The 23,119-nt window shown below is 41.4% G+C and overlaps 1 protein-coding gene across 1 annotated transcript in view; it reads right to left on the reverse strand.

Moving 5' to 3' along the window:
• Nucleotides 1-12,176: 12,176 nt before the first annotated feature.
• Nucleotides 12,177-23,119, reverse strand: part of LOC120046070 (prosaposin-like) — a 30,217-nt gene continuing 19,274 nt past the window's right edge. The window contains exons 8-14 of the mRNA XM_038991002.1: nucleotides 19,345-19,491; nucleotides 19,001-19,093; nucleotides 15,416-15,599; nucleotides 14,471-14,634; nucleotides 14,263-14,343; nucleotides 13,963-14,070; nucleotides 12,177-13,616 (exon numbers count right to left, since the gene is read on the reverse strand). Of these exons, the coding sequence (XP_038846930.1) occupies nucleotides 13,584-13,616; nucleotides 13,963-14,070; nucleotides 14,263-14,343; nucleotides 14,471-14,634; nucleotides 15,416-15,599; nucleotides 19,001-19,093; nucleotides 19,345-19,491 (810 nt within the window). The 3' untranslated portion in view covers nucleotides 12,177-13,583. The remainder of the gene's footprint in view (nucleotides 13,617-13,962; nucleotides 14,071-14,262; nucleotides 14,344-14,470; nucleotides 14,635-15,415; nucleotides 15,600-19,000; nucleotides 19,094-19,344; nucleotides 19,492-23,119) is intronic.

The raw sequence follows: 23,119 nt of genomic DNA on the forward strand, positions 1-23,119 counted from the left end.
AAACCGGAAACAGACACTACCCGTGACCAGGCAAAATCGGTGAGAGGAGCAACCTTTATCAAACCTAAATAATAATCTGTGCTGACAGATTATATTGTCAACAAAACAACATCGGTCATTGTTCAAATGCACGTGTTTTTTAATAAAACATGTATGTTACATTTTCTAACTAGTTTTCCTTGGGCAGATAAGGCACGTGCATTTTGATTTAGCCCTAACAAAACTTTTACATGTAAAATGTGAAAACTGAATCCTAAATCGTTAAAAATTATTGTAACAGATATGGAGAATTTTCAGAATATGATTATGACTATTTTGTGTAATTATCGTGATTGGAAAAAAAATAATTATCTCTTTCCTGCACGCATCCCTCTCACTCAAACAGTGTCGACGGGGGTTCACACTAAATAACTCAATTGGCTAGTTCTGTTTGGATGTAACATAAATTCTGCTGTCTGTAAAGGGCTCCCGAGTGGCGCAGCGGTCTAAGACAAAAAGACCATCAAACATATATTAAATTCGCTTTGTGGATAAAAGTAATTGTATGACGTAGGGATGGTGATAAAATAATTTATATGTTTAAGGATAACGATTAAATAATTCCACTTTGAAACCATATAATTGTATGACATTTTTTAGAATCATAAAACTCTAATCTGATGATGTGTGTAGTTTTAGTCAGAATTAGAACAAGGACCTTTTGTTCCTTGTTAGTATGTAAGCAGGGTGCAAGTGAGAAACAAATGATCAGAGGAGCTATCGACAGACGAGCTGGACCACTGTGTTCCTTACAGGACATTCTGTCTCCACCCGTCGAGGGGAGAAACTGTTAGGTTTGCAGAAAATTATGAAACATGTTGCAGATTAAACAATGTATCTGTGTAGTGGAAAAACCCCGACTGTCTAAGCAAGGCGTAGTTTAAGATTTTAACTTGTTTGTGTTATAAAAGACTGGGTTTGTATAATGGACTTCAGAACGTTCTCGTGAAAAAACTGTACTAACCTTTTGCATAAACTGAGTCTTTGACTAATTATTATTAAACCCAGGGTCTTACAAACCTCGGGGATTGGTCAAAGCTATTGATTGTTAGTTATTATCATTGTGATTGAAAATTCTCGTGACAGATGGGCACGGTAATGTTGGCTGTTTGTAACTGTCTCAGTTACCGTGGTACCAGGCTATTTGTTGGTTTGAATCCCCGAGCTGACAAGGAAAGAAATCTGTCATTCTGCCCCTGAGCAAGGCAGGGCGCCAAAGACGGGGATGTCGATTAAGGCAGCCCCCCCCCCCCCCCCCCCACCCACCTCCCCTCCCGCATCTCTCTGATTCAGAGGGGTTGGATTAAATGTGGAAGACACATTTCAGTTGAATACATTCAGTTGGACAACTGACTAGGTATCTCCCCTTTTCCTTTCCGTTTCTTTCTCTTTCATCCAGAGAGAAAGTGGAGCTTCTGAAATAATTGGATTGGGACAGAAGCAAATGAAATCATGTAAATGTAATAATTATAAAAATGGTCAGGAAATGTATGTGATTTTGATCCAGTAAATGATAAAGATGTGGATAATGTTTTTAGAGTATTGGGCAGACCATGGGGTGGAGAACGTTACAGTGACATGGCTGGTGTCTGTGGGAGGGCCTGAGAATTATTATTTTTATTTAACTAGGCAAGTCAGTTAAGAACAAATTCTTATTTACAATGACGGCCTGAGAATGGGAGGCTGATGTCTGTGCGTGGGCCTGAGAATGGGAGGCTGATGTCTGTGTGTGGGCCTGAGAATGGGAGGCTGATGTCTGTGGGTGGGCCTGAGAATGGGAGACTGATGTCTGTGGGTGGGCCTGAGAATGGGAGGCTGATGTCTGTGGTTGGGCCTGAGAATGAGAGGCTGATGTCTGTGGATGGGCCCGAGAATGGGAGACTGATGTCTGTGGGTGGGCCTGAGAATGGGAGGCTGATGTCTGTGGTTGGGCCTGAGAATGAGAGGCTGATGTCTGTGGATGGGCCTGAGAATGGGAGTCTGATGTCTGTGCGTGGGCCTGAGAATGGGAGCTTTATCACAGGCAAAAATGCACAATCAGCAGTAAGCTTTAATTATATTTATTTCCATGACGACTATGAGATGGTAATGCATATGAAACACATATTTTGTTTAGTCAGTAATCACACACCAGCATTGAAAGGTTGTGGTGAGACGTTAGGATGGCATCCTGCACACGTCGGAGGACAAGTGGCACCTGGATCTCAGCAGCAGAATAACATTATGTGTTCCTGCCACAGTCTCGATGTATTCTGCGAAGGATGGGACAATCATCCAATGAGGACGGAGCAGAACCTGACCCCAAATCAGATGTGAACTGCATAATCCCATTCATGATCCTGATGATATTGAGGTAAATATTTTCTTAGGTGACAAAACTTGTATTTAATGAAAATATTACCATAATTGTAAACAGCAAATTCTCTATAATTAGCATAGCTGTCAGTGGCCAGCCCCTCTTTGATGCCAAACATTCCTTTGTTCATCGATCAGCATTGCTACGTGAACTAGGTGGTGGAGAGTAACTACAGCTGTGCAATTCGTGGCCATTTTGCCGATGCAGACTGTGACTCCACTTCCGTCACTTTTTCTGGCTATGTACCTACCCAGTGTGAACCGACAAGAATTCACCCATTGGTTGTTGCGTCATCTCGCCTGAGCAGGAGAACACAACTGTCAGAAGCTACTGACTTGTGCCGCGTTCAAAACAACTGGGAACTCGGATAAATACGACGGCGGTGATAATCACGTCGGAAAGTCAGAGCTCTAGAAACAGGCCCGAGTTGGATGACTCGATTTTTCCCCAGTCGGAGCTCGTTTGTTTCCCAGTTCCCAGTTGTATCTGACAATCTGCAGTGTTTGAATTTCCAACTTTAATTACTGAAAAAGTAATTACATTATTGCCACCAGCCAGCAGTCATAAAATAGCTGCATTGTGACACCATGTTTACATATCTTGCATTACTCATCTCATATGTATATATTGTATTCTATACTATTCTACTGTATCTTAGTCTGTTCTGCTCTGACATCACTCATTCCTACTTAGATTTGTGTGTATTGGGTATATGTTGTGTAATTTGTTAGATATTACTTGTTAGATATTACTGCACTGTTGGAGCTAGAAGCACAAGCATTTCGCTACACCCGCAATAACATCTGCTAAACACGTGATTGTGACCAAGAAAATGTGATATGATGTATAGCTTCATGAAACGTTAGGCTTTAACCGGAGAAAATAAAGACCAAATAGACCTACCAATAAACATGTATCAATTTTCTAAAGCACATCTAAACCCTGGCTGGCAGAAAGCCTTTCATTGACTCGATAGGCAGATGCAGCTGCATAGACATGTTGGAATTTAAGCATCATAGACAGCAATCTGTCATTTTCTTTGTGGGTGGCTGTCTGGCTGACACATTCAATGATTATTATATTTTTGTAAGGGGAGGGTGCAGAGAAACGGTGTTATGCCAGTGACATGTAGGCTGCAATTGTTTTCAAATATGTTGCCTACTTGACTGATAAACCGTGGTTTATACCCCAGTATATTTTAAACTACATCTTCAGTCTACTTTTCATAGGGAAGATCATAACCATTCCTCTAATTCATTTTCCACACAAGACCCAGGCAATTTATCCGCTCATTTTACCAGCATTGCTTCGCATAGACCTGAGAAAAAAATAGACTTTATTTCTCGTCCACAGTCGCCAGATCTGACTGCCTACCGAATCTGATTGACCTTTGTTCTGATCAGCGTCACAAATTAACGTTGTGGATGCTGATTCGCTGATTTTCTCCCACAACTCCGCCGCATAGTTACTGTTGCTACGACTAAACAGGCGTGTGGGAGCAGTTCCCCGGAAAGACAGATCGGGCGTAGCACGGTGCTGAAACGAAAACTAGCAATATGATGGCTAATATGTAGCTAGCTATCTTAGATAGCTTATCTTAGATAGCTGGCTATGGTGAGAGGCAACAGTTTGTTCTGCTAACTGGCTAGCAAGCCGTTTAAGGTATAATTTAGCTTGATGAAACCCACCAGCTTGCTCTGTCCCTCCAGTACTGTTACACTGTGTACACTTATATTTGCTTGACTCAATACTTTTAAAGTTACACTTTACTTCACACAGGAGAAAAATCCTACATTCAATGCGTATTGAGTTTTTCCTTTGCCACCATCAACAGGAAAAGGTTTTGTGAGGTTTAAAGTAAATAAATGAGATCATTAGTTCATTGATTTGTCATGCCCATACCATACCAATTACTCTGAACATTTAACCATCACAGGTGATACTGTAACCCGGGGAATCGTGAAAGAGACATTGTCTGAAGCTTACACAGTCATTCTTGTTCTAAAAAAAGAAATCACTGGTGTTCGAAGAAACTGGTTACAATTTACACAAGTAATGTGCAACTTGTCACGTTGGCATGAAGGATCGGGAGACAGACGCAGGAATGCGTAATAGTTTTTTTTTTAAAGCCCAAATTACAGCGTGCCGTGTAAAGGCACGGGGACGAAGACCAAACAAACACGTCACAAAAACACAGGGTAGAAACCCAAAACAAAAGAGCGAGGAGTACCTTGAATAAATAACACACGCGCACAATGATTAACACACGGGACGAGACCCGTAATCATCTGTGCAATCCACAAGGGCACGAAAGCCATAACACACAGCACAGGTACTCACACGCACCAACGGACAGTGTAACGAATGTTATGTTCTGTTAATTACTGATGTCCCCTTTAAGAATGGAGCATCCTTGGTCATGCGCAGTGTTGTTCTATGTTATTCTGGCCAGCCCAACGGAAACCAAAGGGCACACTTATACAAGTACTAATCAGAGGGAACGGGACAGATGTGCGTAATGAATGTTCCGGAGGGATCCGTGACACAACTAGGTTTCTTTGAATATGGTTTCCAACATAAGATTGACAGAAGTTTACTGAAGCATTACTGTTACTGTAATTTTTTTTACAGAATACATTATTCACCTATTGACAAGTAGCTGTAAACAAAGTAGCACTGGTAATTATGACTGAACAGTTTTAGCAGTTTAGCACCAACTTCTGTATAGTTGTTTTTTGTTTCATCGGTTCAGGGTAGTACTGCCACCATGGCGCATCGGTGAGAATGCAATGAAGTCATAAGGAAAGAGTTCCATTATTGGATATTTATTACATAGGCCAAAACAGTAACACAGAGGCACATGAGGGGTTTGAATGGAGGCTTAGTAGTTGGGAGTTTCAAAACTAGGGAAGAAAAGCCCTCTCCTGACTATCATAACGACACTGAGCCCAATGTTCAATGAAACGAGCGTTGCATTGTATTGGCAGAGTCTGAACTATTTATTTTCCAGGTTTGATAGTCTGGACTTTAGTACTGAGAAGGATGAGCTGCTGTGTAAACTCTTATCATTAGAGCACAAGAGGAACATTGATTTGGTAATAGAGGAAGAACTGGTGCAAACAGTTGCTTCGTACATTTGTTTGTGTTTTTTATTTAACCTACATTTTAACAGGGAAGACACTGAGACTTAGGTCTCTTTTACAAATGTTCCTTGTATATGTAACAGTATAACTTTAAACCGTCCCCTCGCCCCGACACGGGCGCGAACCAGGGACCCTCTGCACACATCAACAACGGTCGCCCACGAAGCATCGTTACCCATCGCTCCACAAAGGCCACGGCCCTTGCAGAGCAAGGGGCAACACTACTAATAGGTTTCAGAGTAAGTGACGTAACTGATTGAAACGCTACTAGCGCGTACCCGCTAACTAGCTAGCCATTTCACATCCGTTACACTCACCCCCCTTTCAACCTCCTCCTTTTCCGCAGCAACCAGTGATCCGGGTCAACAGCATCAATGTAACAGTATAACTTTACGTCGTCCCCTCGCCCCGACCCGGGCGCGAACCAGGGACCCTCTGCACACATCAACAACGGTCGCCCACGAAGCATCGTTACCCATCGCTCCACAAAGGCCGAGGCCCTTGCAGAGCAAGGGGCAACACTACTAATAGGTTTCAGAGTAAGTGACGTAACTGATTGAAACGCTACTAGCGCGTACCCGCTAACTAGCTAGCCATTTCACATCCGTTACATATATACACAATATATATATATATATATATATATATATATATATATATATATATATATATATACACACACAATATATATATGTACACAATATATACACTATATATATATATACACACACACAATATATATTATATATACACACACACACACAATATATTATATATATACACACACACAATATATATATATGTACACAATATATATATGTACACAATATATATATATATATATATATATATATATATATATATATACACACACAATATATATATGTACACAATATATACACAACATACACAATATATATATATATATATACACACACAATATATATATATGTACACAATATATACACAACATATACACAACATATACACAATATATACACATACACAATATATACACAATATATACACAACATATACACAATATATACACATACACAATATATACACAATATATATATATACACACACAATATATACATATGTACACAATATATACACAATAAATACACAATATATATACACACACAATATATATATGTACACAATATATACACAATAAACACAATATATATATATACACACAATATATATACACAATGTATACACAATATATATATATGTACACAATATATACAAAATATATATATATACACAATCAATACACAATATATACAAAATATATATAAATATATACACAATATATACACACAAACAATATATATATATATATACACACAATATATACATACACAATATATATATACAATATATACACAATATATATATACACAATATATATATATATAAATACACACAATATATATATATGTACACAATAAATACACAATATATATACACAATATATACACAATATATATATATATACACAATATATACACTATATATATATACACAATATATATATATATACACAATATATACACTATATATATACACAATATATACATACACACTATATACACAATATATAAATGTACACAATATATACACAATAAATACACAATATATATAAATACACAATATATATATATACACAATATATACACAACATATACACAATATATACACATACACAATATATACACAATATATATATATACACACACAATATATACATATGTACACAATATATATATACACACAATATATATATATGTACACAATATATACACAATAAACACAATATATATATATACACACAATATATATACACAATGTATACACAATATATATATATGTACACAATATATACAAAATATATATATATATACACAATCAATACACAATATATACAAAAGATATATAAATATATACACAATATATACACACATAAACAATATATATATATATACACACAATATATACATACACAATATATATATACAATATATACACAATATATACAATAAATACACTATATATATATACACAATATATATATATGTACACAATATATACATACACAATATATATATACAATATATACACAATATATACAATAAATACACTATATATATATACACATTATATATATATATATATAAAAATACACACAATATATATATGTACACAATATATACACAATATATATATATATACACAATATATACATACACACTATATACACAATATATAAATGTACACAATATATACACAATAAATACACAATATATATAAATACACAATATATATATATATATATATATATATACACACATACACTATATATATATATATATATATATATACAGTTGAAGTCGGAAGTTTACATACACTTAGGTAGGAGTCATTAAAACCCGCTTTTAAACCACTCCACAAATTTCTTGTTAACAAACTATAGTTTTGGCAAGTCGGAAAGGACATCTACTTTGTGCATGACACAAGTCATTTTTCCAACAATTGTTTACAGACAGATTATTTCACTGTATCGCAATTCCAGTGGGTCAGAAGTTAACACACACTAAGTTGACTGTGCCTTTAAACAGCTTGGAAAATTCCAGAAAATGATTTCATGGCATTAGAAGCTTCTGATAGGCTAATTGACATCATTTGAGTCAATTGGAGGTGTACATGTGGATGTATTTCAAGTCCTACCTTCAAATTCAGTGCCTCTTTGCTTGACATCATGGGAACATCAAAAGAAATCAGCCAAGACCTCAAAAAAAAAAAATTGTAGACCTCCAGTCTGGTTCATCGTTGGGAGCAGTTGCCAAATGCCTGAAGGTACCACGTTCATCTGTACAAACAATAGTACACAACTATTAACACCATGGGACCACGCAGCCGTCATACCGCTCAGGAAGGAGACGTGTTCTGTCTCCTAGAGACAACTGCACTTGGGGTTACAACTGCACTTGGGGACAAAGATCGTACTTTTTGGAGAAATGTCTTCTGGTCTGATGAAACAAAAATAGAACTGTTTGGCCATAATGACCATCGTTATGTTTGGAGGAAAAAGGGGGAAGCTTGCAAGCCGAAGAACACCACCCCAACCGTGAAGCACGGGGTGGCAGCATCATGTTGTGGTGGTGCTTTGCTGCAGGAGGGACTGGTGCACTTCACAAAATAGATGGCATCATGAGGTAGGGAAATTATGTGGATATATTGAAGCAAAATCTCAAGACATCAGTCAGGAAGTTGAAGCTTGGTCGCAAATGGGTCTTCCAAATGGACAATGACCCCAAGCATACTTCCAAAGTTGTGGCAAAATGGCTTACGGACAACAAAGTCAAGGTATTGCAGTGGCCATCACAAAGCCCTGACCTCAATTCTATAGAAAATTTGTGGGCAGAACTGAAAAAGCGTGTGCGAGCAAGGAGGCCTAGAAACCTGACTCAGTTACATCAGCTCTGCCAGGAGGAATGGGCCAAAATTCACCCAACTTATTGTGGGAAGCTTATGGAAGGCTACCCGAAACGTTTGACCCAAGTGAAACGATTTAAAGGCAATGCTACCAAATACTAATTGAGTGTATGTAAACTTCTAACCCACTGGGAATGTCCTGAAAGAAATAAAAGCTGAAATAAATAATTCTCTACTATTATTCTGACATTTCACATTCTTAAAATAAAGTGGTGATCCTAACTGAACTAAGACAGGGAATTTTTACTAGGATTAAATGTCTGGAATTTTGAAAAACTGAGTTTAAATGTATTTGGCTAAGGTGTATGTAAACGTCCGACTTCAACTGTATATATATATATATATATATATATATATATATATATATATATATATATAAATACACACACACACACACAATACCAGTCAAAAGTTTGGACACCTACTCGTTCAAGGATTTTTCTTTATTTTTTATTATTTTCTACATTATAGAATAATAGTGAAGACATCAAAACTATGAAATAACACATATGGAATCATGTAGTAACCCAAAAAGTGTAAAGAAAACCAGGTGTGTCTGAAATGTTGACTGGTACTGTGTGTGTGTGTATGTATATATACATATAGGTACTGTATATAAGATTAAAATACAAATACAGTCATGGGAATCACAAATAAAACATCACAAATCACCCAGAAAAAAGTTACATTCCTCCACAAATAAGTCCCCAATCAAAACTTTAAATTGCCTGAACGGCACCAGAACATCAAGATGAAATGTATTTGGAATTTTGTTCCAGCAAAACGATGCATTAAAACTAAAAGTAGATTTACCTCGCTCGGTGGAGACCCTAGGAACTTCAAGAGTTAACCAATCCTGTGAACTGGTTAGGAACCTCAAGAGTTAACCAATCCTGTGAACTGGTTAGGAACCTCAAGAGTTAACCAATCCTGTGAACTGGTTAGGAACCTCAAGAGTTAACCAATCCTGTGAACTGGTTAGGAACCTCAAGAGTTAACCAATCCTGTGAACTGGTTAGGAACCTCAAGAGTTAACCAATCCTGTGAACTGGTTAGGAACCTCAAGAGTTAACCAATCCTGTGAACTGGTTAGGCAACTCAGGTGTCTCCACTTCAACAGCACAGTCAGATAAGACAGAAGTTTATTAAGTAGGGCCTTGTAATTGTATTCATCCGACGGACCAATCTGGGTTTGGCAGATGCCAGGCGAACGCTACTTGCATGAATGCATAGTGCCAACTGTAAAGTTTGGTGGAGAAGGAATAGTGGTCTGGGGCTGTTTTTCACGGTTCAGGCTAGACCCCTTAGTTCCAGTGAAGGGAAATCTTAACGCTACAGCATACAATGACATTCTAGATGATTCTGTGCTTCCAACTTTGTGGCAACAGTTTGGGGAAGGCCCTTTCCTGTTTCAGCATGACAATAAACCTGCGCACAAACATAAATGGTTTGTCGAGATCGGTGTGGAAGAACTTGACTGGCCTGCACAGAGCCCTGACCTCAACCCCATCGAACACCTTTGGGATGAATTGGAATGCAGAGTACGAGCCAGGCCTAATCGCCATGTAGCCATTTACTCTGGGAGCTCATTCCCTGTGAAATCAGAGATAGACCTCCATCGCAGCTGATTGATGAAATATTTTTCTATCATACAATTAAATAGTCTCTTGCCTTAATCTTTGGATCGAGTTTTCCACAACAGTCTCAAAACTGTCACCTGTAACAACCTTGTTAAACATGATCTAGTCTAAATATGACATGATTCCACCAATTGTAACCTTCTGCATCACTTTAAAGAGGTAATTAGGACCAACCCTGCTTAGCTGTACATACATCGTTCGTGGCCAGTGTGTGCTTGTTTGCAGACTTTTTTGTACAGCTTTGACACTGCTACTTATAGTAGTGGTGGTGCATATATTGCAAGTGCAAATTCAGCACACAACATTCTATAATATAATTGTGTTATTCGACGTGTCAAATAATGTTTACACACACAAAGACCCAAACGGCTTCCATACTATGCATACGCATGTGCCTATTAAAGACAATTGATGCTTGTTCTGAAAATGTGCTTGATGATTCGAATGGAGGATGTGACGCAATCGCGGAGCCTCCATGGGCCAAATCAAGCTCTAACGCATCGCCATGTGCCTCTCAAATGGTGTTAATGTGGAGGTCTCAGTATAGCGCCGAGTCGCAGTTAATGCTGTAAAGCCACTGCAGATATCAGATTCACAATTCAAAACCTTTAAATCGTAGCAACAGTAAAACTACGGGGCTGTGTTGTGGGAGAGGCACGGCAAAAATCAGCATACAAAACGCTTATTTGTGACGCGGGTCGGCGCGACGGTCAGCCGGAATCGGTGGGCAGTCAGATCTGGCCTCAACACCGGTCCATGAATCCGAATCGGTGTAGGCGAACGTGAGTAGATTACCTTGGAAACATAAAGGTCCGGACAGCTTGGACGCAGTCTCCAGTTCTTATACCTCAGTGGCGCCATCTATTGGCGTTCATCCCTAAACACTATGGGCTTTATAAGGCCATATGATTAACATAGATCTTCACACCCGAAGTACTGCATCATTGCATTTTAGTGGCTCAAATTACATTGCATACTAAATACTACTTACTTGATTAATTAGTGTCTTGCATCTTCAGGACGCATGCACAGCCCACAAAGGCTTATAATAATGTGCCCCCCCCCCCCCCCCAGAACCACCAGTGGTGGGTGCCAGTGGCGGTTCTAGACCATTTCAACTGGGGGGGGGGGGGGGGGGGGGGGGGGGGGGGTGCAGTTGTACTGTTAAGAGGGGCCAGTTACATTAGATGTTATTGTTGTCATATCGTTTTCTTCACATTAGCAGGCAAAATATATCATTGCCACTGTCTAATAACAGATGTAAGATAGCAAAAATTAGTTATGTAAAAATGATTTCATACTGCACATTTAGGGGGGCCACAACGGGGTCCAAAATTGTTGTTACAAGGGCACTGCCCCCCCCCCCCCCCCCCCCCCCCCAGAACCACTAGTGGTGGGTCCAATATGTCCTATATAAAGCAACAGTATTCAAAGGCTGCTTCTAGTGTGTTAATTACTAGTATAAACATTCTGACCAATCAGAATACAAAGTGGATTTGAGATCGTTTTTATTTCAACTGTAAAAAAAAAAAAAATCTGACAGCCAATCGATCGCCCGACAGTAGACTGATTATTGATCACAAAAAGCTCTTAATCTTTAAAGCAACAAAATCAGCAGATTAAACAATTAAAAACTCCCCACCGCTTTCAGAAAAAGGATGAGGGTTTGACATCCCATGATATTAAAATTGAGTTTTAACCACGTTGAGGCGATATACCGTTTTGTTTACATTTCCTTCAGAAAACATTACTTCACAAAAACAGGGTGAAGAGAGCATTAGCTGAGAAGGAAACTGCAAGCGGAGAGGCTATAAAAAAGGGCACAAACATGCCATTAGAAATCTGCATCCCAAATGGTACCCTATTCCCTAATATAGTGTACTACTTTTCAACAGGGATCCATTGGGGGTCAAGTAGTTTCCACTGTAGGACCAATAGAATGGTCTACTCTAAATGTTGAGCCACGCCCTATGTGTGCGTGAGAACGAATGCGTCCTTTGACTGTGTCCCATATGGGACCATATTCCCTACGTAGTACACTACTTTTGACCTAAACACCAACGGGCCCTGGTGAAAAATAGCACACTATATTAGGGAATAGGGTACCATATCACACACCCAATATCTCCTCACATCAGCTCATTCATTTAAAAATAAAACTTACACAAAATAATTTATAACACAATTCAACTGTTTCTACAAAATAGAGATGAACTTGCATTAGGAGAGACTCAATTAAAACAGAAAATATCCCAGGAAGGTATGCTAGATACACTGTCCAAGAAAGTTGCAGTCACTGCAAGGGAGTACATTTGAAAGGACCCCCTGAGATTCAATAGGTCTCGGACCACTGTTCTTTCACAGACAGTAGTATCCATTTACCCACCTGTCTGCGTCACATACCTAAATGGGCCAGTTTCATGGACAGAGATTAAGCCTAGTCTTGGACTAAGAATCATTATATTTTAGTTCAGGACTAGGTTTAACCCATGTCCGGGAAACTAGGTGTGTCAAATAAGCGACCGTGTGTGACATGTAAAATCATTCATCTAAAGAGATCTGTACACAAACCACACCCATGTACATTCAATAATCAGTACAACTAGGTCTGTTTGGAGGGTTGTCCCAGTAACTAAAAACAGTCTGGTAGATTGCCTCTACAACCCTAACACTGCTTCTCCTACCCCCCAAAATAAAGAAACAAACTTCTCTCAGGAAAAAAAAAAGGTTTCCACTCCCTCCCCACTTCTCCAGTCCAAACTGCCTGGTAAATTTATATTGACAATTGCAAAAATCTATTCCATGTTTAAGAAAACAGGACACATTTATTGATTTAAAAAAAACATCAGTGCAACAGTATTTCTCCTGAAAGGTTTAGATTGGTCTTTATCCATTCTTCTATTACCACACGTGACGCCTGCAGTGTGCCACCGCCTGAGAGAGAAGAGACAAAACCCACAGGTTACACGACAATAGGCATCCTAGAGGCTACTCTGTCCTTTACAGAAGATATCCTGTCTGTGATATTCAGGAGTACTTTAGGTCGCAGGATTTCAAGAACAGACCCGGATGAGCCGTTCTTCTCGGCCAATCATAATGCATGGCCGGAAATAAGTTGGATAAAAAAAATAAAAAAATAAAAAAACAGGAATTTGTATTGAATTCATTCATTTAAACCAGTGGAGCTGCATTGACAATTTATTTTTCAACCCTGGAATGAAACATTGCTCACTGCTGTAGTGCTACTATGATAGAAACAGTGCCCGTGTTGAGTACTCACGTTGCAGAGTTTTGCAGAGTCCATGTTCTTGCACCAGAACGCAGGTCCCCAGCTACACTGGTCCATACCCAGAAGACTTTGCACTGCCTCGGGACACAATCCCACCCTCTGTAACCCAGGACAACCACAGAACCAACTGTCAGACACTGGCAGTCATTTAAACCAGGGAAGTCGGTTAAGTGAAATCCTCTTCATTGATCTCAACACTAGATGTTTTTTCCCCCCTTCTATCATCATCATCCTCCTTCTGACACCTTTTCTCTATAGTGAAGTATATTCTCTATGTATTCCAGTGCTCACCATGCAGACAAAGTCAGGGTCCAACACCTGCAGCAGGAGCTGAACCAGCATGGGCTCATACTGCTCAACCAGCTGGTTACACTGGAGGAGAGAGAGGGAGTGGTTAAGGGTCACACCAACAACGTCTAGTTGACCAGTTACTAGCCAATATTCATTCTTCTTCTGTTGTATTAACACTGTTTTAGGAAACAGGGTCCTCCATCCTCACCTCGCCCCTGACGGCCTCCGGGACAAGGCTGCAGACTTTCCTGACTGCGTCTTCAATCTGAGCCTGTGTGGCGTTCCGTTCCAGGATCCCGTCGATGTAACGCACAGCCATCTTGCAGATGTCACAGGAGCCTCCCGCCGCGACCTGGGACTGGTCCAACACCGCTGAGGGGAAAGGAGAACACAGGGGTAACTTCATCTGGATTGGAGCACCATCAATAAATTGGCCTTTTCTAGTTGAATGATATTGAATAAATAAATAGGCCATCGGCCTCCTAGACCCCCCCCCCCCCCCCCCAAAAAAAATTCTACGTATCAGCCTCCTAGACCCCCCCACCCCAAAAAAATTCCTACGTATCGGCCTCCTAGACCCCCCCACCCCAAAAAAATTCCTACGTATCGGCCTCCTAGACCCCCCCAAAAAAATTCCTACGTATCGGCCTCCTAGACCCCCCCAAAAAAATTCCTACGTATCGGCCTCCTAGACCCCCCAAAAAAAATTCTACGTATCGGCCTCCTAGACCCCCCCAAAAAAATTCTACGTATCGGCCTCCTAGACCCCCCCCAAAAAAATTCTACGTATCGGCCTCCTAGACCCCCCCCAAAAAATTCTACGTATCGGCCTCCTAGACCCCCCCCCAAAAAATTCTACGTATCGGCCTCCTAGACCCCCCCAAAAGAATACGTATCGGCCTCCTAGACCCCCCCAAAAGAATACGTATCGGCCTCCTAGACCCCCCCAAAAGAATACGTATCGGCCTCCTAGACCCCCCCAAAAGAATACGTATTGGCCTCCTAGACCCCCCCAAAAGAATACGTATTGGCCCGGTCGTTCTCTAATCTGTATGCATTAAAACCACCAACAAGGCCTGTCTCAAACATACAGGATAGATCACACACACACACCCCTCAAGACTTTCCAAGGACACACACTCCCTCTACTCACAGATGAAGGCACGGCTGGCGTCCTGGCAGAGCCCCACCGCGGTGCAGATAGTCTTGGGGTCGGCCTCCTGTAACAGCAGCTCAATGATGACCTTGCCGTAGGACTCAATCAGATCCTTACACTGGGCTGACAGGGAGGGCGGCAGCACAGAGCACACCTTCTCCAACACACGCACCACATCTTGCTGAGGGAGGGAGGAGCAGAAGAGCATAGGGGTCAGTTAGGCATGACTTACTCTCCTTCCCAGACACTTCTGCCCAAATGCCAACGTGGCCTTCATTAGCAAACAAAAGAATCTCCCGGGGGATTGGCTTAATCTACCAACCAATAATCTCCCACAACACCTTCCCACTAACCCTCCTTGTACGCGTCTTCCATACGGGGTCTTGCCTCTGTTTGGAGCCACGCCTCGCAGTCATGTGATTTGCTCAAATTAAATGATCACCTATACTTTACTTAGTAAGGTCACGCCCATAGAATTAAGAACTCCTCTGGATTGGTTGATGTCCCAGAGTTATATGCACAAAATCCTGGAGACGAGGTCAGGCGTGACCAACACCATTTCACATTCCTTTTATCTCCTAGTTTAGCCATTGCCTGTACACCATTTACCTTACTAGGTTTTTGATAGAAAATTCTCATAAGACAACAGCTTGGCTTAAAAAAAAGGTAGCTAGCTAGAGCGCCTTCAGCGGTGAGGATATAAAGATAGCTCCTCGGTCGGCGCGGCAGTTTGTGCAACTCTGCAGAAGTCTTATTGTCAGCGTGCTCAGTTTGTAAAGTGTTTGAAGATGATCGCCGGGGTTACCCCTCTTTGGCTGTATATTTTGGGACTGCGCCAGTCATTGACATTTGCGAAGCTTTGACAAACCAACCCGCCCATCAGCTGTAACCGACGGACAGTCAGTCAACAGCTAAGAAGCCTTTCTCCATCTTCCCTCTATTGTTTACACTGTAGCAGACTTCTTTTTCAATGCTCTTCCCTTTCATGTTCAGTGTCACTGGACTATTATTGCCCTGCCAGATGCATTTGGGTTGACATTTTAGTTAAAGGGGAGGTTGCTGCCGGTTTGAAATGTATTGATTTGGTGTGGTACTATTGACATTTGGAGAGATTCTGTAATGAATAACAACTCATACATTCTAGCATATTGCAGACAGAATCATTGTTTTTAACAACCCTGAAGACACAGCCAACATGTTACTTTAATAACAATTTCAGTTGAACTCTTTAAAATGAACATTAAATGTTACGTGAAAGCCGCAAATAGCTTCTTTTGTCTGGATTAACTGTGGCTTTTTAGCAGAAATATTCCAACTGAAAATGTGTTGTCCATCCAGCATATTCCAGAGGTGGAGAGCAATCACATATAGTGCATTTGTATTTTAGAATAAAAATCACAATTAGTAAAGGGCTGTTTTATAGTTTTTCATGGCGTTAAGAATGTGTCAAAACTGCTCCCCCCCCCCCCCATGATAAAAACATAATTTACTAACTCCCTTACAAACAGCGTTACGTCTCGATCATACCCCATCAGACACAGAGAGAATCATACCCCATCAGACACAGAGAGAATCATACCCCATCAGACACAGAGAGAATCATACCCCATCAGACACAGAGAGAATCATACACAGAGAGAATCATACACAGAGAGAATCATACACAGAGAGAATCATACACAGAGAGAATCAGACACAGAGAGAATCAGACACAGAGAGAATCATACCCCATCAGACACAGAGAGAATCATACACAGAGAGAATCATACACAGAGAGAATCATACACAGAGAGAATCAGACACAGAGAGAATCAGACACAGAGAGAATCAGACACAGAGAGAATCAGACACAGAGAGAATCATACCCCATCAGACACAGAGAGAATCATACCCCATCAGACACAGAGAGAATCATACCCCATCAGACACAGAGAGAATCATACCCCATCAGACACAGAGAGAATCATACCCCATCAGACACAGAGAGAATCATACCCCATCAGACACAGAGAGAATCATACCCCATCAGACACAGAGAGAATCATACCCCATCAGACACAGAGAGAATCATACCCCATCAGACACAGAGAGAATCATACCCCATCAGACACAGAGAGAATCATACCCCATCAGACACAGAGAGAATCATACCCCATCAGACACAGAGAGAATCATACCCCATCAGACACAGAGAGAATCATACCCCATCAGACACAGAGAGAATCATACCCCATCAGACACAGAGAGAATCATACCCCATCAGACACAGAGAGAATCATACCCCATCAGACACAGAGAGAATCATACCCCATCAGACACAGAGAGAATCATACCCCATCAGACACAGAGAGAATCATACCCCATCAGACAGAGAGAGAATCATACCCCATCAGACAGAGAGAGAATCATACCCCATCAGACAGAGAGAGAATCATACCCCATCAGACAGAGAGAGAATCATACCCCATCAGACAGAGAGAGAATCATACCCCATCAGACAGAGAGAGAATCATACCCCATCAGACAGAGAGAGAATCATACCCCATCAGACAGAGAGAGAATCATACCCCATCAGACAGAGAGAGAATCATACCCCATCAGACAGAGAGAGAATCATACCCCATCAGACAGAGAGAGAATCATACCCCATCAGACAGAGAGAGAATCATACCCCATCAGACAGAGAGAGAATCATACCCCATCAGACAGAGAGAGAATCATACCCCATCAGACAGAGAGAGAATCATACCCCATCAGACAGAGAGAGAATCATACCCCATCAGACAGAGAGAGAATCATACCCCATCAGACAGAGAGAGAATCATACCCCATCAGACAGAGAGAGAATCATACCCCATCAGACAGAGAGAGAATCATACCCCATCAGACAGAGAGAGAATCATACCCCATCAGACAGAGAGAGAATCATACCCCATCAGACAGAGAGAGAATCATACCCCATCAGACAGAGAGAGAATCATACCCCATCAGACAGAGAGAGAATCATACCCCATCAGACAGAGAGAGAATCATACCCCATCAGACAGAGAGAGAATCATACCCCATCAGACAGAGAGAGAATCATACCCCATCAGACAGAGAGAGAATCATACCCCATCAGACAGAGAGAGAATCATACCCCATCAGACAGAGAGAGAATCATACCCCATCAGACAGAGAGAGAATCATACCCCATCAGACAGAGAGAGAATCATACCCCATCAGACAGAGAGAGAATCATACCCCATCAGACAGAGAGAGAATCATACCCCATCAGACAGAGAGAGAATCATACCCCATCAGACAGAGAGAGAATCATACCCCATCAGACAGAGAGAGAATCATACCCCATCAGACACAGAGAATCATACCCCATCAGACACAGAGAATCATACCCCATCAGACACAGAGAATCATACCCCATCAGACACAGAGAATCATACCCCATCAGACACAGAGAATCATACCCCATAAGACACAGAGAAGCACCTCCACTCCTGTTTGAACGTGAAACCCTTTACCACATCGTCACAGTGTTTTATAGCAGGTCATGACTCATGAGCAACCCGTCAGGTGACCTACCTCCGTCTTCTCATCCCCCAGCATGCTCTCCACCTCCTTCATAATGAACTCGCATGCGATACATTGAGGGGAGGCGAGGGCGTGCAACATGTTCTGGAGGATAGACAAAGAGTCGGCGTAACTACAAAAGTCTTGGAACAAAATAAGTTGTGGTCCCAAAACGCATCAGTATAACTGGAATAGTAACCATGCCAACGTCATAACTACATTACAAAACACGTAGTCAGTGTGATTATATAACTTTATGTTTATGGAAAAGTCCATGTATTTCATATGGAAGAATGAAAAGGGAAGGTACAGATGTACAGGGCCACTTGCCAGCGCCTCTGGTACCAGTAGGTTACCTTGGCGGGCTTGACAGCGTCCAGCTTAGTGGCAGGGACCAGTTTGACAGCAGGGACGGCCTTGGCAGCCACCAGGTTCATCATGGGGACAGAGCTCTTCACCTCTGCAGAGCAGAACTCAGCACGGGAACAGATATCTTTAGGTTGCTGAGTGGGGAGAATGTCAGAATGTACAGTTAGACACATTCATATCATTCTACAGAAAATATGTTTCATCACATGACATTAAGATGTATGTATGAATCCACTGTTCCTTAGTCTCAGAGACAGAGCCAGGCTAAAATGTCCTCATGCAATCACTTTCAAACCCACACAATAGGTAGTGTAGAGTCTAAGCCAGCAACCAATGTCACAGGTAGATGATTCTCATGCTAGAGGCATGCATGCAGATGGTTCCAGACACTAATGAGGCTATAGCATTGGTAAAGAATCATTCATTTTAGTGGCATGGACAATATCCAGCTTTTCACATCATCCTACCGTCCTCTCACCCCAGGATTTACGGTATTACCGGCTTAATGGGTTGCCATAAAAAAAAAATTAAAAAGTGTTATTAGCAGAATGCTAACAAAATTAGTACAAGTAATAGTGAATTTCCATGGAAGCTGCTAGCTAAATATGCTAACAAGTATGTGTGATATATATATACACACACACACACAACCTACCAAATGTCATTTTTGGTGAGTTGACATTTACAAGTGAACGTGAAACATTGTGCAAATGAAGAAAGTTTTAACGCATGCTTGTCTGAAGGAAGAACAGTACTGCCTCTGGAGCAGCATGTCTACCCGCTGTGTGTGTGTGGAGTCGCTAGGGCAACGGGCCTGCCTGCTCAGCGAAGATGGGGGCAGAGCAAACAGGACCAGAACAGAGAAGAAGAAATAACAAGGTAATCAAAGCTGCAGTGGCAACTGTACAGAACTCATCCAAAGGGCTTTGACTTCTCAAACACAACAGAAAGCCAACACAATATGATGCCCCGTGACCTTATTCATTCAGCCACTTACTTAGATAACTACCAAGTTAAATGTAAGGGTCATGTTAAAACACAGAAGTGTGTTTTTCCACGCAGGAAAAAAATTACTTAAGAAATATATTTCTGCGTTTTGTAAACACAGATCTAAAATGGTTCTTATTGCAATTTCTGCTCAGCATCAAAACACATGTTTTGCTTCAGCTACTGTTCTCCATCATTCTATCAGCGCTCTGACTGACGTGGAGCTACTGTTCTCCATCATTCTATCAGCGCTCTGACTGACTGATGTGGAGCTACTGTTCTCCATCATCCTATCAGCGCTCTGACTGACGTGGAGCTACTGTTCTCCATCATTCTATCAGCGCTGACTGACTGACGTGGAGCTACTGTTCTCCATCATTCTATCAGCGCTGACTGACTGACGTGGAGCTACTGTTCTCCATCATCCTATCAGCGCTGACTGACTGACGTGGAGCTACTGTTCTCCATCATCCTATCAGCGCTGACTGACTGACGTGGAGCTACTGTTCTCCATCATTCTATCAGCGCTGACTGACTGACGTGGAGCTACTGTTCTCCATCATTCTATCAGCGCTCTGACTGACGTGGAGCTACTGTTCTCCATCATTCTATCAGCGCTCTGACTGACGTGGAGCTACTGTTCTCCATCATTCTATCAGCGCTCTGACTGACGTGGAGCTACTGTTCTCCATCATTCTATCAGCGCTCTGACTGACGTGGAGCTACTGTTCTCCATCATTCTATCAGCGCTCTGACTGACGTGGAGCTACTGTTCTCCATCATTCTATCAGCGCTCTGACTGACGTGGAGCTACTGTTCTCCATCATTCTATCAGCGCTCTGACTGACGTGGAGCTACTGTTCTCCATCATTCTATCAGCGCTCTGACTGACGTGGAGCTACTGTTCTCCATCATTCTATCAGCGCTGACTGACTGATGTGGAGCTACTGTTCTCCATCATCCTATCAGCGCTCTGACTGACGTGGAGCTACTGTTCTCCATCATTCTATCAGCGCTCTGACTGACGTGGAGCTACTGTTCTCCATCATTCTATCAGCGCTGACTGACTGATGTGGAGCTACTGTTCTCCATCATTCTATCAGCGCTGACTGACTGATGTGGAGCTACTGTTCTCCATCATCCTATCAGCGCTCTGACTGATGTGGAGCTACTGTTCTCCATCATTCTATCAGCGCTCTGACTGACGTGGAGCTACTGTTCTCCATCATTCTATCAGCGCTCTGACTGACGTGGAGCTACTGTTCTCCATCATTCTATCAGCGCTCTGACTGATGTGGAGCTACTGTTCTCCATCATTCTATCAGCGCTCTGACTGACGTGGAGCTACTGTTCTCCATCATTCTATCAGCGCTAACTGACTGACGTGGAGCTACTGTTCTCCATCATTCTATCAGCGCTCTGACTGATGTGGAGCTACTGTTCTCCATCATTCTATCAGCGCTCTGACTGACGTGGAGCTACTGTTCTCCATCATTCTATCAGCGCTAACTGACTGACGTGGAGCTACTGTTCTCCATCATTCTATCAGCGCTCTGACTGATGTGGAGCTACTGTTCTCCATCATTCTATCAGCGCTCTGACTGATGTGGAGCTACTGTTCTCCATCATTCTATCAGCGCGCTGACTGACTGATGTGGAGCTACTGTTCTCCATCATTCTATCAGCGCTGACTGACTGATGTGGAGCTACTGTTCTCCATCATCCTATCAGCGCTCTGACTGACGTGGAGCTACTGTTCTCCATCATTCTATCAGCGCTCTGACTGACGTGGAGCTACTGTTCTCCATCATTCTATCAGCGCTCTGACTGACGTGGAGCTACTGTTCTCCATCATTCTATCAGCGCTCTGACTGACTGACGTGGAGCTACTGTTCTCCATCATTCTATCAGCGCTCTGACTGACGTGGAGCTACTGTTCTCCATCATTCTATCAGCGCTCTGACTGACGTGGAGCTACTGTTCTCCATCATTCTATCAGCGCTCTGACTGACGTGGAGCTACTGTTCTCCATCATTCTATCAGCGCTCTGACTGACGTGGAGCTACTGTTCTCCATCATTCTATCAGCGCTGACTGACTGATGTGGAGCTACTTTTCCTCAGTATAGCCAGCCTACTTTTTCCTCTGGTAAAATACAAGATTAACTTTAAGCAAAACATTAGAAAATTCAGCTGGCTACATGCGTTCTATTATAGGCCTAAAAACATTACAAATATGGCAGCCATGCATTGTTTTTGCCCAAAAATTGCATTTTCACTGTCATCTGAAGAACACACCAAATGTGTTCCGCTAATGTCTTGAAAGAAAACTATAGTTGGACGTCCCTGATCATGCTATTGAAGCAACAAGAAAAAAAATAACTTGACTTTCAATATAAAAACGTGACCCCTGTCAATACACAGCTGGTCTGAGCTGCTGCAGCTTTCTCCTGTTGTGCCATTTACAAACACGACTGGCTCAACCGTTCTGGGGAACTATGGGAAGCTTCATAATGTCAAATGTAACAGGTGAAATTAACAACACAATCTGCTTTATACATGTCGACTGTATTTACTTAAAATATGATAAATATTTTTTAAATTTAAAAGAATTTGTTTCAACGGTATTGGTAGAATTGAAAAACCATCCCGTGTCTATTTCCAAATACACATCCCAAACCTAATGGACTAAATGGAAACCGTTGCATGGACCAGTCTACAGTCTAGAATCATGACATGCCCATCAAATATGTTTTCCCCCCCAAAAAAGCTTGGTT

Source organism: Salvelinus namaycush, chromosome 4, assembly GCF_016432855.1.
Source record: "Salvelinus namaycush isolate Seneca chromosome 4, SaNama_1.0, whole genome shotgun sequence".
Taxonomy (NCBI): Eukaryota; Metazoa; Chordata; class Actinopteri; order Salmoniformes; family Salmonidae; genus Salvelinus; species Salvelinus namaycush.